This window comes from Pterocles gutturalis, unplaced genomic scaffold (assembly GCF_000699245.1).
Source record: "Pterocles gutturalis isolate BGI_N339 unplaced genomic scaffold, ASM69924v1 scaffold31345, whole genome shotgun sequence".
Classification (NCBI taxonomy): domain Eukaryota; kingdom Metazoa; phylum Chordata; class Aves; order Pterocliformes; family Pteroclidae; genus Pterocles; species Pterocles gutturalis.
Genome location: NW_010139219.1, coordinates 780 through 1808, shown reverse-complemented (window position 1 = coordinate 1808; position 1029 = coordinate 780). Strand labels below are relative to the sequence as shown.

Sequence of the window (1029 nt, the reverse complement as noted above, 5' to 3'; positions counted from 1 at the left end):
GAGGGTGATGGGGACACTGGGGACACTGGTGACAGTGGTGAAGGGGATACTGGGGACATCGGGGACAGGGACACTGGGGACACTGGTGATGGTGGTGATGGGGACACTGGGGACATTGGGGACACCGGGGACATCAGGGACAGGGACACTGGGGACACTGGTGAAGGTGGTGAAGGGGACACTGGGGACATCGGGGACAAGGACACTGGTGGCACTAGTGAAGGTGGTGATGGGGACACTGGTGGCACTGGTGGCACTGGGGTGACTGGGGACGCTCAGGACAGCAGGGGCAGCGGTGACACTGGGGACGGGGACACTGGTGGCACTGGCAGCAGTGACAGTGGTGGCACAGGGGGCACTGGTGGTGACAGTGACAGTAACACTGGTGGCACTGGTGATGGTGGCAGTGGTGACAATGGGGACAGTGTGGCAGTGGTGGCAGTGGGGACGCTGGTGGCACTGGTGCTTGGTGGTGGTGGCACTGGTGGCAGTGGGGATGGGGACACTGTGGTGGCAGGGGTGACAGTGTGGTGGCAGTGGGGACAGGGACGAGAGCGGTGACAGTGACAGTGGTGGCACTGGTGACAGTGGGGACAGTGGTGGCAGGGGATGGTGGCAGTGCTGGTGACAGTGGGTGGTGGCACTGGTGGCACTGGTGGCAGCAGTAGTGGGGGTGACAGTGGCAGTGGTGGCAGTGGGTGGTGATGGTGGTGACACTGGTGACAGTGGTGGCAGGGGTGACACTGGTGACAGTGGTGATGGGCTGGTGACAGGGACACTGGTGGCAGGGGTGCAAGTGGCCGGTGACAGAGGTGACACTGGTGACACTGGTGACACGTGATGGTGACACTGGTGACACTGGTGACACTGGTGACAGTGACAGAGGTGACACCAGTGACAGAGGTGACAGGGGTGGCAGTGGGTGGTGACAGTGACAGAGGCGATGGTGGCACTGGCGACACTGGTGGCACTGGTGACAGGGAAACTGGTGGCAGGGGGGCCCACGGATGGCGACAGGGGGGACACTGG

The 1029-nt window shown here is 63.1% G+C and overlaps 1 protein-coding gene across 1 annotated transcript; it reads right to left on the bottom strand.

The window, feature by feature from the left end:
- Nucleotides 1-158: 158 nt before the first annotated feature.
- LOC104468979 (mucin-2-like) lies at nt 159-985 on the bottom strand (the record flags this gene model as incomplete). The annotated part of the gene is made up of 3 exons (XM_010083286.1): nt 159-505; nt 645-763; nt 858-985. Coding segments are annotated over 3 exons (594 nt in total), but the record flags the coding sequence as incomplete, so codon positions are not given.
- Nucleotides 986-1029: the final 44 nt, after the last annotated feature.